This window comes from Sus scrofa, chromosome 2 (genome assembly GCF_000003025.6).
Source record: "Sus scrofa isolate TJ Tabasco breed Duroc chromosome 2, Sscrofa11.1, whole genome shotgun sequence".
In the NCBI taxonomy this organism is placed as follows: domain Eukaryota; kingdom Metazoa; phylum Chordata; class Mammalia; order Artiodactyla; family Suidae; genus Sus; species Sus scrofa.
The window spans coordinates 97897258-97912426 of NC_010444.4; the positions used below are offsets into that span (position 1 = coordinate 97897258).

At 39.3% G+C, this 15169-nt stretch overlaps 1 protein-coding gene across 5 annotated transcripts in view; it reads left to right on the forward strand.

The window, feature by feature from the left end:
• The window catches only part of ADGRV1 (adhesion G protein-coupled receptor V1), a 574200-nt gene that overhangs the window by 193610 nt on the left and 365421 nt on the right, over positions 1–15169 (forward strand). For all 5 annotated transcript variants that reach the window (XM_021085372.1, XM_021085373.1, XM_021085375.1 and 2 more), the window contains 4 exons: positions 5600–5822; positions 6547–6751; positions 12131–12277; positions 14770–15025. In XM_021085372.1, coding sequence (XP_020941031.1) covers positions 5600–5822; positions 6547–6751; positions 12131–12277; positions 14770–15025 — 831 coding nt within the window. The remainder of the gene's footprint in view (positions 1–5599; positions 5823–6546; positions 6752–12130; positions 12278–14769; positions 15026–15169) is intronic.

Consider the following 15169-nt stretch of genomic DNA (forward strand, 5'->3'; position numbering starts at 1 on the left):
TTATAGCGCCACCTAGCTTCCATGTGTGGAACATGCCGGGGGCAGTTTGCAGCTATCTAGGCAGCAATGGAGAAGCCCTAGTGGGTGGTTAGAGATGAGGAACCAAAATCAGGAGGAAATCCGTGACAGGACACCTTGATGTGTGGGGGTTGTTGAACTCACAAAAGTTAAAAGTCTGCAAAGGAAATACTGATGAGAAGAGTAGAGGATTTGGTACAAATGAAGAAATCTGTTCTTGTGCTTTTCTCTTAGGTGCCTGACTGCTGTTTTCTTTGTCAGGTATTATTGCTTTTAAGCACTGCCACCTTTAGTCACCTCAGCTATTGACCAGGATTCAGAGGCTATTTACCTCTCATTTTCTGTAGTGGATTGTTTATATCTTTGTATTTTGTGTCCAGGTGTCCTGCTCTGTCCTCCTCAGCCAGGCATCCTTCTGGTCATGCAGGACACTTTCTCCCTGAATTCTGGACTGCTACATCATTTTCCAGCTTCTGTACAGGTTCCCTCTGCTTTCAGAGTTCTGTGTCTGTCTCTGCTCTGCTCATCCTCTTAAATAACTTCCCTTTACATTGTCAACCTCTGACAGGCCATAAATCTGTGGTGTTACCCTATGTATACAATTCTGTGACTTATCATTCACTCAGCAGTTGATTTGATGAATAAATTAAGTGTCTTTCACCATGTGTTTGCTTAGTTTTTGTCTCCTCGTCCTTTAATTTTGTGCCCTTATTGTTTTTGCTTTTCTTATATCTCAAGTTTTCAAGTGGACTAACTATGTCTACTTGTGTCACTTATTATGATTTTAAATAGTTGCCTAATGAATGTTTTTCAAGGATAAAGAGTGCTGCCTGAATGGGCCATTAATTGAAGTTTCCTTTAAAGTCTTAAAAAAATAGAATAGGCACAGTTTCTAAAAGAATTTGTGGAAAATTCTGCCAGAGGCTTGTTGAGGGACTCGTTTGCGCTCCCTTTATCTCTTTTGTTTCTGTGATTTGAAGATGTAGAAGTATGAAAAGATTTAGAATGGCTTCTTATAGATCCCCTGAAAGCTGAAATTATGCAATAAATGATATGTAAGGACTTTCTTATTTTGAAAGTCTCAAATATTTTGTTAAAAGCATTAGATTGGAGCCATGACTGTGAGGATTGCATATTTATTCTGGTTACTGACTAGACAGATTATTGAGTGGTAACTGAATTCTTTAAATGAAAGAGGAATAATGAATATGACAAAAACCTCGAAGATATATAAACCTATATTCCTCTTCTCCCTTTTCTCCTTTATTATTTGACAGAGATTTTTTTTTTTTTTGCTATTTCTTTGGGCTGCTCCCGTGGCATATGGAGGTTCCCAGGCTAGGGGTCGAATTGGAGCTGTAGCCACTGGCCTGCGCCAGAGCCACAGCAACGCAGGATCCGAGCCGCGTCTGCAACCTACACCACAGCTCATGGCAACGCCGGATCGTTAACCCACTGAGCAAGGGCAGGGACTGAACCCGCAACCTCATGGTTCCTAGTCGGATTCGTTAACCACTGCGCCACGACGGGAACTCCTAACAGAGATTTCTTAGTGCCAGTTATGTGTCAAGCACAGTGGTAGACCCCAAGGATCAAGGGTAAGCAAAATCAGATAGTGTTCTGGCCCTGAAGAAGTTGAACAAGTAGGCAAGAGAGTCATTATGTATAATCACACAAGTAAGTTTTTAGTTACAAACAGGTAACTGCTATGAAAGAATAAAGGACTCACATAACATACAATGGAGAGGGCATGAATGACCTGGTCTAAGGGATGCCAGAAAGCTTCCTTAAGGAAGAGACATTTAATTGTGAACTGTAGGAGGAGTAGGAATTAGTGAGGCAAAGTTTTGAGCATGAGACATACTCTAGGCAAAAGGAACACCATAGGTAAAGATGTCAGAGGCAGTGAGGGGAGAGTGGTCCAGGGTATAGCTGAAGATGTAATTGGTTAGGCCACATAGGGACTTAAAAGAGTTACTGTCTTTATCCTGTAAGTATTAGGGTACCTTTTATAGAACATAATGAGATGAAGAAAGACAAAGGTGCCAGGAGGGGGTGGGGAGACAGACACAAAGAGATAGTGTGTGTGTGTGTCTGTGTTTGTGTGAGAGAGAGTGTGTGTGTGCCTGTGTATGTGTGTGTTTTAAAAAGGAGCTTTGACCACCAATGGAAGAAAATCTTAGAGGCTGATAAGAGAAGGTTTCTGAAGACAAGCTGGGGCCTCTTACTAAAGTTCAGACTGAAGAACTTGAATGCTGGAGCTTGGAAAGTAGTAGATGATACAGGTGTAAAATCAGAAGTAGATTGATTCTGAACCTATCTCACAAATAAAATCCATGGAAGTTGATGTTAGATTAGATATGGGGGTAAGTGAGAGAATGTTAAGGTTGAGCCCCAATTTCTGCAAATAATTAATTGGTTATAGTCCCTTAACCATTATGGTGATCACTGATGGGGGCTGGAGCGGGTAGCGTTGGGGGGAAACCAGGCTTTTGGAGGGAGAGATAATGAGTCTGGTTGGGATAATTTGAAATGCCTTGGAGTCGTCGATGTGCAGATACTGGATAAGTGTTACTGTTTGGAGCTTAGAAGAAAATCCTAGACTATACCTATACATTGGAGGTTTATACATGCAGAGGGTCACTTTACTACAGAGGTGAACTGGTCTAGGAAGAGACTGTATTGTATGAGAGATGGGGAACTTAAACCAAGTTATGCTGAATACCTCTTTTTAAAGGGCAGGTGAAGAAGAACATATGATAAATGGATTCAGAAAATGTGGAAATTTATAGCTAACACTTACTGAATGTTTATTATGTCCCAGGTCCTCTTCTGGTCCTTTGCTTGATCTCATTTAATCCTCAGAGCTCTGCATGCTGTTGGAAAAATTTACCCCTCCCTTCCTAGTCCCTGAGCAGTAGGAGTTTTCATTAAAACTATCACCTTTGGAAATCATGGCCATTGAACATTATTAGTATTAATTCAGCACTCTCTTCATCCCTGTTTCATCCCGCTAAGAGGAGCAGGCTCTCTGGGGTTAAAGAGACTGTTTCTTCCTCATGTGGTCTATGTATGCTCTAGACCATGTGAGTCCTAAGGTCCAGAGCATATGCTCAACTCTTACCTCCCCCAACTCCCCACACCCTTCCATAATGTCCTGTGGAACAGACACACTGTATCTCAGGCTTTTCTCAGAATCCTTCCTTCATCTCCTAGCTTTGGAACCCAGCTCTCTCCTGAGGACACTGTTTCCCACGCAGTCCTCCTTGGCTGTTCTGTCTCTTACTGGTTCCTTTTCCTATTCCCACATCTGTAAATATCAGGGATGCTTGCTCTTACATCTAGTCATGGAACATCTCTTTATTTACACTCCCTTTTTAAATAATCTAAACCATTTGTCTTCTTTCCTTTGGGATTTTTTTTCTTTTTTTAAAAAAAATAGTTTTGTTATATGGAAAAGAATTCTATAATCAGTACTAGTTAAAATCCCATTCTCCAGAGTAGAGATTTAGAAACTTTTTTCCCGTTATAAATTCTCTGTCCTAATTTCATGAATAAGTAAGAATGTCTCTTTTCTGAGAAAGTGCTCTCTGCATACATATATGCAGATTCGAGGCCCTAAAATTTCTTCTCTGAATTGCTGATTATCTGTGTGTTGCCTTGTCATTCTAATCAGATTGTGAGGAATTGAATCAAGGATATCTCTAAGGGTTGACACATAATCAATGATGTTTGGTTTATGATTTTGGTTAAACTGTAGAATCAGTTAAACTTGAGAGATGTTGAGATTTACCTGAGCAGTTTGCTCTTCTCTGAATTATACAATTTTACAAAGCCTTATAAAAATATTTGATCAGTTTTATAAAGCAGATTTATTAAGAACCTTTCTTGATCTTTATTACATAACATTTACTAAACTGAAATAGTACTTTAATTACCATAAATTAAATACGAGCAGTAGTTCTTGACGTTTCAAAGTAAGGAGATGGGATTTTCCATTTTAACCTATCGGCTAAAATTTTAGAAGAGATGATTGGTTTCTAGTTCTATGTGCTATTTTAATGCCCAGTAAATCTTAGCTGATATCTTTGTATTCTAATGTATTTTCCAAGTACTGGAATTTGTGCATATTTCTCTGTAGCTTCTCACTTTTCTTCTCACTTTAAGCCTGAGGACTTATTGGTATATACAGCATAGTAAGCCCCCTTCCCCTCCTAATTTCTGTAGATACAAATAGATGCCATTACCTTGAACTATTAAGAGTATGCTTTCCTACCAACATTTCAAAAAACATTGGAAGAATATACTCCTAAGAGCGTACATAAATTTGTTAATACCCTTTGGGCACATTTAAGAATTTAGTAGGTGAAAATAATTAAAAAGACGAACATTGTATCTATTAATATTGAAAAATTAAATAGAAAGCACAGTAAACATCCAGTATAGAGGAATTATTAAATATATTTAAAAAATCAACCCTATAGATTAGTATGTATGCATTAGAATTATAAATATGAATGCTATATAGCAAAATATAAAACTATATGTAATATAGATGCTGTAAATGTGACATTCAACTTTTTAATTAAGATTTTTTTTTTTTTTTTTTTTTTTTTTTTTTGTCTTTTTGCTATTTCTTTGGGCCGCTCCTGGGGCATATGGAGGTTCCCAGGCTAGGGGTCGAATTGGAGCTGTAGCTGCCAGCCTACGCCAGAGCCACAGCAACGCGGGATCCGAGCCGCGTCTGCAACCTACACCACAGCTCACGGCAACGCCGGATCGTTAACCCACTGAGCAAGGCCAGGGTTCGAACCCGCAACCTCATGGTTCCTAGTCGGATTCGTTAACCACTGCGCCACGACGGGAACTCCTAATTAAGATTTTTTAATTTAGACTGTTTATAACTATGCCAGTTATGAATTCATATGAATGGTAACTGGACAGAAAAATAAAACTTTTAGTGGTGGGATTATGGGTATTTTTCACTTTAGTAATATCTAACTATGCTATCTAATAAATAAATATTGAAGTGAATACAAAAGAGTTCATTGGGTAATTAAGTGGATTATGGATACATGTCAGGCTGACTTGATTGTTTCACAATATTTAAAAATTATTGTTTATATCTAGAAATCAAATTATATTTATTTCAGAGGTTGAATATCTAGTTACTCCAGCAATCAAAATGGAGCTTTGAGAACGTTCCTGTTGTGGCTCAGTGATAATGAGCCCGACTAGTATCCATGAGGATGCTGGTTCAATCCCTGGCCTCTCTCAGTGGGTTAAGGATCCGCCATTGCTGTGAGCAGTGCTGTAGGTCACAGACGCAGTTGGATTCTGCATGGCTGTGGCTGTGGCATAGGCCAGCAGCTATAGCTCTGATTTGACCCCTAGCCAGGGAACTTCCATATGCCGCAAGTGTGGCCCTAAAAAGCAAAAAAAAAAAAAAAAAAAAAAAAAAAAAATCAAATCAGAGAAAGAGAAGCAAAAAGAACCCAAGAGTTTTGAGGGTACCCATGTGGGGGGCATGTGAAGTGACAGTCACTTTTCATTCTCATTGCCTTTTCTTTGCTTCCTGCAGTTCACATACTTCTTGTTGGCCAAGATGTGTCTGCTCTTTATTGCTGGAATTCAGAGCTAAATCAGTTCTCTTATATTCTGGAAGCACCTTCTGCTTATGACACAACTTCTGTTACAGTAAAGTCCCTTAATTCAAGCAAGAATCTAATTGCTCTCACCGGAGCCACCCACTCACACATCTATGAACTGGCCTACCTCTCAAGCCAATCTGACTTTATTCCTAGGTAGGTTCAACATTTTATACTGTGTTTTTATCTCATTGTAATTTTATTTATTATATGCAAGAAATAAATTTATTAAGATAGGACACTTGTGAGAGATGCAAGCGGACAGGCACGGAAGCTCTGCCTCATCATTATTTTATATGGCACTTAATTTCTTTTTTTTTTTTTTTGTCTTTGTTGTTGTTGTTGTTGTTGTTGTTGTTGTTGCTATTTCTTGGGCCACTCCCACGGCATATGGAGGTTCCCAGGCTAGGGGTTGAATCAGAGCTGTAGCCACCGGCCTACGCCAGAGCCACAGCAACGCGGGATCCGAGCCGCGTCTGCAACCTACACCACAGCTCACGGCAATGCCGGATCATTAACCCACTGAGCAAGGGCAGGGACTGAACCCGCAACCGCATGGTTCCTAGTCGGATTCGTTAACCACTGCGCCACGACGGGAACTCCTGGCACTTAATTTCTAAGTCTTTGTTTAGTGATTGAAAAAATACAAATATAAGCGCTATTTATAAGCCAGAAATTTGGTTATTATCATATTTCTAATATCTATTCTACCAAGTTAATCAGAAGTATATCAATATTTTGGATTAAAATTTTACTTACAAAGTGTTATAATTACTACAAACATTTAATAGTAGTAGTTATGAAAGTCTTATGATTAATGTACCATTTATGTCTTTAGTTTGTTACAGCTCACTTATTTTATATGTATTTCTTATGCTAGTTCAGGTGAATTGATATTTGAACCTGGAGACAAACAAGCTGTAATAGCGGTAAATATCCTTGATGATACAGTTCCGGAGGAAGACGAATCCTTCAGAGTTCAGCTTAAAAATCCCAAAGGAGGAGCAGAGATTGGTATTAATGGTCATGTAAAAATAACTATTCTGTCTAATGATGATGCCTATGGAGTTGTTGGATTTGCTCAGGTAAAGATACTAAGAAGACAAGTGATTTATTCACTGAATTTATTTATTAGCTGCTATCAGCACTCACTGAGTCACACTTTGAGCGTCCTAAGCCTCTCTTCTTTTCCTTTCCCTGCCTCACCCCCTGCTCTGCACTATAAGGTGAATTCTACTGATGATTGAAATTTACCAGACTTAAACAATGGACTCCTGAATCAACTGGTCTTGAACCTTTTTGGGGTTCTGATCCCTTTTATAAGATTGAATTTGAAATGTTACCAGTTGGCCTCGGTCCAGGAGTTTGGCTCTTATGTTACCCTTGTATTCACAGGCTACTGGTGAGACATATTCCCAATACAGAATACACTGTGTCTTGTCACACACATCACTTACAAATGTGTTACTGTCCTATTATGCCTTTGTTATTTCTGTGTACTGAGAGAAAGAAGTGAGAGAGAGAGAAAGGGAGAGAGAGAAGTTCGTAACTACATATGGTCATTGTACACATGGAGATGCTTTCTTCTGAGGGAAGAGAACTATAGAATTCTTACCAGGTCAGCTTTCGTGTCCAGGCTTCATATTCCTTTACCAATGAGCACAAGAATACCATTCATATGGAGTCATTTAGTCCTCTTTGCAAAGTGTATCCTGATTTCTTAACTGCAGTTACAGCTGCTGCTATCACGTGCCTTCCTCTGAAATATTCTGAGGGTAAGGAAGAACCTAACTGAAACTGGCTTAAACATCTAGGGCATGTCCACAGAGAAGGTGGCCTTGAGGTTGGTTGGATACTCTGCTGCATTATTATTTCTCATATTTTTTCCCATCTCTCTCTGTTACTAACATAAAGCCAATCCTTCATTTTGTTGTTTGAAAGCTGCTGCTGTTTTTAGGGCTAATGTTTTCCTGTTCATGTCCAGTTGCACAGAGAGAGAGAGAGGGATGTTTTATGTGACTCTTGGTGTTAGGAAGAAATTGCCCTAAAGCCTCATCTTATGTCTCATTGGCCAGAGCCCATTAACAAGCCCCCTTACCCAGTCATTTACTCATTCATGTAGTAAGTATTTAACAAACACTATCCATGTACCAGATACCATTTCAGGTACTATAGATATGTCAGCAAATAAGACGATAACCATCCCTATCCTTCATGGTCCTTAGATTCTAGGGAGGGCAAGGGGAGACAGACAATAAGCAAAGACAAAGGAAACATCTGTACTATAGCAGATGGTAATAAGTGCTGTGGAGAAACATTAAGGAGGAAGGCAGATGGAGAGTGTGGGGTTGTGTGCCAGGAAATCCAAAACTATCAGAGGGGGCTGCCCTGAGCACATAGCATAATAAAAGTGAAGGTCTGGAGGAGATGGGGGGAGGGTGTTTTGTGTTTTATCTGGGGAATGAACATTCAAGGCTTGGGGAACCATCAGCAAGGGCAAAGGCCCTAAGGGAGGCCCCACCCATCTGGTGCAGCGAGGACACTGTAGCTGAAGCCAGTTACAAGGGGAGGTGAGGCACAAGAGGTGAAGGGCCAGGGCCCTGAGTCAGGGATCTCCACCAGCACCCCCAGGTTTGATGGCTGGCTAGGGGAGACTCACCATTTAGTCATTCTCTGATTTATTAGAGTGAAAGGGTACAGAACAAAATCAGCCAAGGGAAAAGGCTCACAGGGTTCAGTCCAGGGGAAACCAGGTGCAAGTTTCCAAGTGTTTTCCCCAGTGGAGTCTTACTTAATTCCCCCAGCATCAAGTCCGGTTGTGATAACACACGTGCGTGTTGCCATACAGGGAAGCTCATTAGAGACTCAGTGTTCAAGGTTTTAACTGGGGACTGATCATGTAGGACCGCCTACCTGCCAAGTAGCAAAATTCCAGGCTCCCAGAAGGAAAATAGGTGTTGAGTATCAACTACATTGTGTGTTCAGACAGTTCAGAGACACAGGGAGCTGGTTATCACTTCTGGGAATGGTGAGAACCCTCCTGAAATCCAAGTTCCCAGACACCAGCCAAGGAGGGACTTTGCTTGTAAGCAGGCCTTTTGAAGGATAGCCTGCCTGCCTTTTGAAGGTAGCAGGTGGGGCCTGCTACCTTCAGTCTTTTCTCTGCCAGCCCTTCAGTGTTATTAGGAATTTGGGCCCTCAGTGAAATTGGGAGCTTTTGGAGAACTGGGGTAGAAGAGCAGTTTGATCTAACTTGCATTTTAAAATGACATTCTGTTCATTGCATTGAGACTAGATTGTAAGTGGAAAAGGGCAGAAAGAGACTCTTTAGGAGACCGCTGCAGTCATTCATTGGCAAATCTCTGGGGCATAAGGCAGGCCAGCTCTGCCCAATAGAAATTTAGTGTGAGCCACCAGGTAATTCTTAATTATCTGGAAGCTCCATTAAAAAAGCAAAAACAAACAAAAACAACAGATGAAGTCAATAGTTTCCATATTATATTTTATTTAACTCAGTATATTTGAAATCTTATCACTGCAGCATATGATCAATAGAAAACTGATGATGAAGTATTTTCCATCCTTTTTTTATCGTGCTTTGTCCTCAAAGCCAGTCTACATTTTTACGCTTGTGGGCTAGTCATATTTCAGGTACTCAGTATCATTTGGAATGTGGCCATTGGCTACTGTGTAGGGCAGTACAGCTCTGAGTTGTGCAGGAAGGGTTAGGGAAAAAGAGGACAATCTGTGTCCTCACCAGGTGGTCACATGGTGTGGTTCCTCACTTTGTTTCCTTCGGCTGAAATGCGGTCTTACCACAAAGGCCTTTTCTGATGGAAAATTGTGACTCCCACAATTCACCTCATTCTTTTTTCTTTTTACAGCCACACCCGCATAGGGAAGTTCCTGGGCTAGGAGTTGAATCGAAGCTGAAGCTGCTAGCCTATACCACAGCTACAGCAACACAGTTCTGAGTCACATCTGTGACCTCCGCTGCAGCTTGTGGCAACACCAGATCCTTAACCTACTGAGTGAGGCCAGGGATCGAACCCTCATCCTCCTGGACACTATGTCAGGTCCTTAACCTGCTGAGCCACAGTGTAAACTCCATTACTCTTCTATATGACCCTTACAGTGGCCTAATTTGTCTCTTGCCAGTTTCTTTTCACTAGAATTTAAGAGTGTGAGAGCCAGCATACTGCTTTCTTGGTCGCTTTCCCTGAACCAGAAATGTGCCTGGCACACAGTAGGTGCTTACTATGAACCTGTCATTATGCAGAGGAGGAAACAGAACACTCATGTGCTTCTCAGGATCTTGTACACACGTGAAAGGCAGAGCAGATGACCCTGGGGCAGGACCCTACGGGCCGTGCTGCTCAGCTTCATTTTCTCATTGTGGCCTTGCTGCAGGTGGGAAGTACATTCTACTTTTCAACTCTTTAAGCATAGATCTCTCTTAATAAAGCTTGTTTCACAGTTATTCTAAAGACATGAAATCATGGTGGTTTGATCCTTGCCAATAGATAGTACCCTAGATTCCTTCAGTCTGGCCAATAAAATTTCTCAGTACAGGCCTCTTGTGTTTGGACAGCCTCATTGCAAAATGAGATTTAGTAGATGTTGAGAGTTCCTTGAATATTCTCTGGCTGTATCAAAACCTCATTTTACTAACCCTTATTAACAGAGAGCATGAAGTCAGTGAGAGGCTTCTCTTTTTAAAAGGCATTGTCTTTTTGAACAAATTATATGCGTATTTTAAAATCAAGACATTTTCTGTAGGAATGTCTGATTGCCCTGAGCAAGATTTTATTGCAATGTAACATCTGTAACAGTGTGTTAAAATGCTGTGTAAAATATTGCTGTAGGATTGCATTCTAACTAGAGGTTTTCATAAGCTTAAATGAAGTTTCTTAATTTCATTTAAGAAATGAATGGGGGTGGGGGGATCTCTTTTCAGATTAAGTGAAAGTAAGTAAAAAGACAAGAAGAATCTTGTTGTAAAGATTTTAAAAATCTTTATACTCTGTATTCTCACTTTGTTGCCTGTAGAGAAACCAGGGCTCTTATAAGAAGGGATTTTCTGCAGTATTAATTCTGAGGAAGAGTTCATTAAATGGCTGGCAAGAGAAGTTGCAGGTGGTGGGCAGGGAATGTGGCAGTCACACAGAGGCAGAAATCAATTTGGAGCAAAGGAAAGAGGCTGGGAGGTATAGGTGAGAAGAAGAAGAGACTAAGGAATTCTAACATGCAGGAAAGGGTTAGTTTTAGCAGAAAAAACAGCTGTAAAGACCACGAGTTAAGAATGAAACTTCACTGTGGAAACATCACAACCTATGGAAACATTCCAGAGGATATGAATTAAGAGATGGGAACCTGCTGTATAGCACAGGGAACTGTATATCTAATCACTTGTGATGGAACATGATGGAGAATAATGTGAGAATAATATATATATTCTTTTTATATATTTTGCTATACAGCAGAAATTGACAGAACATTGTAAATCAATCATAATAAAAACTTTAAAAATGACTACATTAATAAAGCAAAATAAATTTGTAGATGATTAGAAGAGCTCCCTGATTCTCATGACATCCTTACATTTGGGTGGGACCTGGGGACCATGTAGATCAAAGCTTACTTTATAAACAGGAAGATTGCCAGAGCTTAGCATGGGAGAACAAGGGTTCTCTGTTCCCCTCACTCTCTGTTCTGCAAGCTATTTACGTATTCTATATACTTCTTTTAAAAATGTGCATGACCTACTGAATAGCAGAGGGACTCTATCCAGTATTCTGTGATAACCTGTATGGGAACAGAATTTGAAAAAGAATGGATGTGTATATAACTGAATCACTTTGTTGGACAGCAAAAATTATCACAACATTGTAAACTAACTATACTTCAATAAAACTTCAAGAAATGAAAAAGAAAAAATACTCTAGATGACAATAATAGCATCTATATGTGGGTATATAATTAACAGAATGAATTTATCACATATCTCTAACTTTAAAATACATCGTTAAGATATAAATGATATGTTGAATCTAGGAATTAAATATTTGGATATTTACTGTAATATTCTACTGTTTCCTATATGTATAAAAATAAATAAAATTCAGAAAATATAAAAACAAGAACTGAAAACAAAAAATGTATATGCTTTGTGAGTATAAAAATAATATATGTGTATTGAAGAAAATTTGAAAAATATGGCATCTGGAAAAGAAATCCTATAACAATATTTTCATTTACTTTAACTCAGCCTTTTACTTATCCACAGATGCATATTTTTAAAATAAAAGTGTGGTCATCCTGTATTACTGTTCTGTAAATATATTTTATACTTAATATATCATGTTGTTTAGTACTGCGATGTTTATAAATACATCATATCATGAAATAAAAGTCTGCTTAGGTAATTTCACAAAACACCTCTTGACTTCCTATGTATTTTTCAGAGTTCATTATATAAGCAAGTAGAAGAAATGGAGCAAGACAGCCTAGTAACCTTGAATGTTGAACGCTTAAAAGGAACATATGGTCGAATAACTGTAGCCTGGGAAGCTGATGGAAGTATTAGTGATATATTTCCTACCTCAGGAGTGGTACGTAATTTACAGAATTATAGGAGAGTCAGTTTTAAATTATGGTTACTGTTGATGCATGAGAACAAACCCTGCCTTATGGGGGAAATGTTTGAGTTTGACCCTGTCAGCACTGGATTCCTGCTAATCACCATAGAGAGGGATAAAAGTTAATGTTAGTTTTGTTGCTGTGATTCTTCTTTTTTTTTTCCCTATAATGCCAAAAATACCTGTAAAAATGTCATCCCTTTTGAGATTCAGCACACTGGTTGGCCAAATTATGCATGTATTACACTGTCAGAAAGGTAAAACCAATCCAGTGAGGGCTGGAAATGTAGTTTCAAGATTTGGGGTAGCATAGAAGCAGTAAATAGGCAACAAGTTCATGCACAATAACCAGACATTTGGAAAGGTAGACCAGAGTTTCTGAGTGATGTAGATTGAGTTTCCTATAAGCAGACTCTGAAATTGAGAGTTGTGGGCAGAAAGCTTACTAGGAAGGAGATCTATAAGGAAGTGAGGAAGGCAAGTGTGAGCAGAGGGCGAAGTTGATCCCCAGACAATGGCCCCAAACGTTGAGTTTATGAGGACGTCCTGGAGCTGAGTTGGTCCTTTGGGGTTTTTTCCCATTGGGGTGAGGGGACTGTGATGTTGCATCCCTGTATCCTTTACCTCTGGTCACCTTTGGGTTGGGGCATAACCTTGGGCGAAATAATTTGCTGCAGCTGAGGGCAGTTCCCAGCGAGAAATACAGAAGCTGGTTATTCCCAGCAGCTGTGGGATGGATGCATCAACCCCAAGAAGGGGCCTGGGCAGAGGATCATATTAGCTACTGTGGGGAGATAGTAGACAGTTGTGCCACAGGTTCAAGAATGGACTCACAGTGCGCCAAAGAAGTAGATGACTTACAGAGAGGGTGTTCAAGGAGCCATTTGTTCCTAAATGGAAGATGGGTTGTCTCCTTGACTTGTCTTAAGTTTCATATAATAATCTTTGTATTTTGCCCAAATGCTTCTCTGAGGAGTGTTTCGAAAGGCTCCTCATGGAATTTTCTGTACAAAAGTCAGGTGTATGTTATAGTTTATCATTTCTAGGTTTCTGTATCATTTGAAATGTGACTGGAGCTTCAGTGTGGTAAGAATATTATGGCAAATTTTATTGCATTGAATATTTACTTATTCAAGCTACCAGCACTCTTAAGTTATATCTCTTGTGTTCTATGTTTCCCCAATTATATTTCCCCAATTAATATTCTTATATAAGCATGATAAAAATTACTTCTAATTTAAATGCATAATAATATCTTAAGTGTAGACTACTTTGGATGAATTAATTATTTTATCCAAAAGTCATTAAATTCTGTAAAGGGCCAGATAATAAATATTTTAGATATTGAGGTCTGTATGGTCTCTGTCCCAGCTATCACCTTTGCCTTCGCAGCACAATAGCAGCAATAGACAATGTGTTATCAAATGAGCTTGGCTGTGTTCCAATAAAACTTTACATATTAAAAACTGCATTTGACCAAAGGGCGGTAGTTTTCTGACTCCTGATTTTAATAATAAAGCTCTTAAATTTATATCCTCAAGTGCCTTCTCTAGGTGGAAAGATGAATGGCAGCAAAATAGGCCTGTAAACTAGTTTAAGTAGTTGTAAGCAGCTCATAGCCATGTTGCTGGAGATGGGGAACAAGAGGAAGTGTTATTTAAGAAGCAGACAGAAGCCCCATCAGGAAGGACTTCAGATGGCTTGTAGTTGTTGTTTTTGCTTTTTAGGGCCACACCCATGTCATACTGAGGATCCCAGGCTAAGGGTCTGGCCTACACCACAACCACAGCAACTCAAGATCCAAGCCGCGTCTGTGACCTATACCACAGCTCACGGCAATGCTGGATCCTTAACCCACTGAGCAAGGCCAGGGATTGAACCCACAACCTCATGGTTACTAGGTGGATTCATTTCTGCTGCGCCACGACAGGAACTCCCCAGATGAATTTTAGCAAGTTCGGATTTCCCCCTTCTAACAGTAGAGACACTAAGGAGGAGAGAAATGCTTTGATTTGTATCTGTGCCTGTCTTTCCCTTTCTACTTCTGTTTTGATTGATTCATTATGAAATAATACTTCTATTCAGAATTTAGGCAAGAAAAATAGTAACTCTAGCAGAAATTTTGTAGAGAAAAATGTTTAAGCTATATACCATCTTCCTTTATGATTTTTGTATATGGTGCTAGGATTTCGATTCCTAGGCAGAGGGTATGTATTCAATATTTTAGTAGACTGTAGGCTTCAGGCTACATGTTTCATTAGCTTAAGTGTCAGCAGTGTTTTACTTTTTCTTTTTCCTAACATTCTTCCACTTATCTTATGAAAGGCATTTGATTGGTTTATAGGATCATACTATGTTGCCTAAATGTATTTAAGACAATCAGTATTAAAAGATAACCCAACATTTTGACATTATTACTGTACAGTGATAAATAGAAAATAAATAAAATCTTCTTAAAATTTTAGATTTCGTTTTCTGAAGGCCAGGCGCTGTCTACAATTACTCTGACTATTCTTGCTGATGACCTGCCGGAGTTATCAGAGATGGTGATTGTAACACTCATCCGTATTATCACAGAAGGGGTTGAGGACCCATCAAAAGGTGCAACTATTGATCAGAAAAGAAAAAAGTCTGTGATCACCACTCTGCCCAGTGACTCACCCTATGGCTTGGTGGGCTGGCATGCTGAGTCTCTCTTCATTAGAGTAGCAGAGCCTAAAGGTAAATCTTATTAAATATTTTTATGTTCTAGTGAGTTTTATTGGATAATCCAATTCTAATAGTTACTAGGGATGTAAATTTCTTTTTATCTGATATTTTTCAGTTTGACAAGCCATATTTAATCCTTTTTACTTTTTGTCTTTA